Source organism: Nothoprocta perdicaria, unplaced genomic scaffold (genome assembly GCF_003342845.1).
Source record: "Nothoprocta perdicaria isolate Ctin4 unplaced genomic scaffold, notPer1 scaffold_117, whole genome shotgun sequence".
In the NCBI taxonomy this organism is placed as follows: Eukaryota; Metazoa; Chordata; class Aves; order Tinamiformes; family Tinamidae; genus Nothoprocta; species Nothoprocta perdicaria.
This window is the reverse complement of record NW_020454283.1, coordinates 728,389-729,592: the sequence shown is the minus strand read 5'-3', so window position 1 is coordinate 729,592 and position 1,204 is coordinate 728,389. Positions and strand designations below refer to the sequence as shown.

The window sequence follows — 1,204 nt, the reverse complement described above, 5'->3', positions numbered from 1 at the left end:
TTTTTTTTTTTTTTTTTAAACGTTTTTAAAAGGAGTGTTTTTGCCTGCGGATTGTGAGTCACCAACTTGTGCACGCCGTGACCTTTGAGCCACCCTGAGAGTTAGGTTTTTCCCTTAGAGACTGTCTCCGCCGCAGAGCCTGAGGCCCAAGGATTCACAAGAGCAAGGGGAAAAAAGTGCTGAAGTGTTGGCAACTCTTTAATTACCGGYAAAACAATTAAAATGTGCAAATAGTCCAAATATGCATAATGAAAGACTTAGGTACACTCAAATAATGTATCCGCTTGCAGGCAGGTATATGGATTGTAAAGTTTTAATAGGACTGGAAAAAACGCCGGTGTGCAATAAATCTGTGGGGTGTGTGCCGGATTGGCCTTGTTCAGGTGGGATCTCTGCAGGTGGGAGGAAACGGTGCTGCTCCTGCCATCGGCTCCGGATACAGCGAGGCACTCGCACAGGCGCTTGAAAAGCAGGGCCGTCACTTATGCCTCTTAGCACCCAGCAACTTGTAGGAGCTGCAACAATAAATAATAATGAACACAAATAGTTACACACACAAACGAGTCCGAGGAAGCCACCTGCGGCGGGCTGCCCCCGCGCTGCTGAAATCCAGCCGTGTTCAGTCAATGTGTGACACGGCAGGGGACAGACTTCACCGGCCTCCCCCTAGGCTAGTGAGGGCCAGGCGCTAAATCATCGTGTCAGGGATGATCCCTACGCCTCATTCCCGAAATCCATCCAGTTGAGCCACTTTGCAGAAAGTGGATGCGTGGACACCCATGCCCTGCTCCCAGGAATGACCGTCAAGCCCCCAGGGCCAGTCAGCTCTGCAACCCAAAGGGTTTCACCCTCGGGGTCTCTAATGCTCCTGGACTCGCCCCGAGCCCTAGGCCGGGAGGCTGCAGAGGCCGGAAACTCATCGCAGGAGGCGCTCAGCAGGGCACATCGATGCGCCGGAGTTCGATTCGCTCTGTCTGGAGCRCGAGGCAGGGGGCCGCGCGAGGCGCGGGGGGACGGGAGGTGAGGGCGTTCCATCGGTTGGGCGTGGATGGATTAGCCGGGCCTGGGAAGATGGCCTCCTCGGAGCAGGCAGAGCAGCCCAGCCAGGTAGCCGGGGCCAGCGCTCTGTCCGGCGGCCGCTGCCAGGGGACGGGCGGGGGGCGAGCCGGGCCCGCGGGGGGAGGGCGACGGCAGGCGGCTGCGC

General features: G+C 57.3%; 2 protein-coding genes across 2 annotated transcripts in view; one reads left to right on the top strand and one right to left on the bottom strand.

Moving 5' to 3' along the window:
* Window positions 1–1,035, bottom strand: part of DFFA (DNA fragmentation factor subunit alpha) — a 4,178-nt gene extending 3,143 nt beyond the window's left edge. The window contains exon 1 of the mRNA XM_026053554.1: window positions 849–1,035. Coding sequence (XP_025909339.1) covers window positions 849–1,035 — 187 coding nt within the window. The remainder of the gene's footprint in view (window positions 1–848) is intronic.
* Window positions 1,036–1,058: 23 nt separating this feature from the next.
* The window catches only part of PEX14 (peroxisomal biogenesis factor 14), a 76,216-nt gene continuing 76,070 nt past the window's right edge, over window positions 1,059–1,204 (top strand). The window contains exon 1 of the mRNA XM_026053678.1: window positions 1,059–1,107. Coding sequence (XP_025909463.1) covers window positions 1,072–1,107 — 36 coding nt within the window. The 5' untranslated portion in view covers window positions 1,059–1,071. The remainder of the gene's footprint in view (window positions 1,108–1,204) is intronic.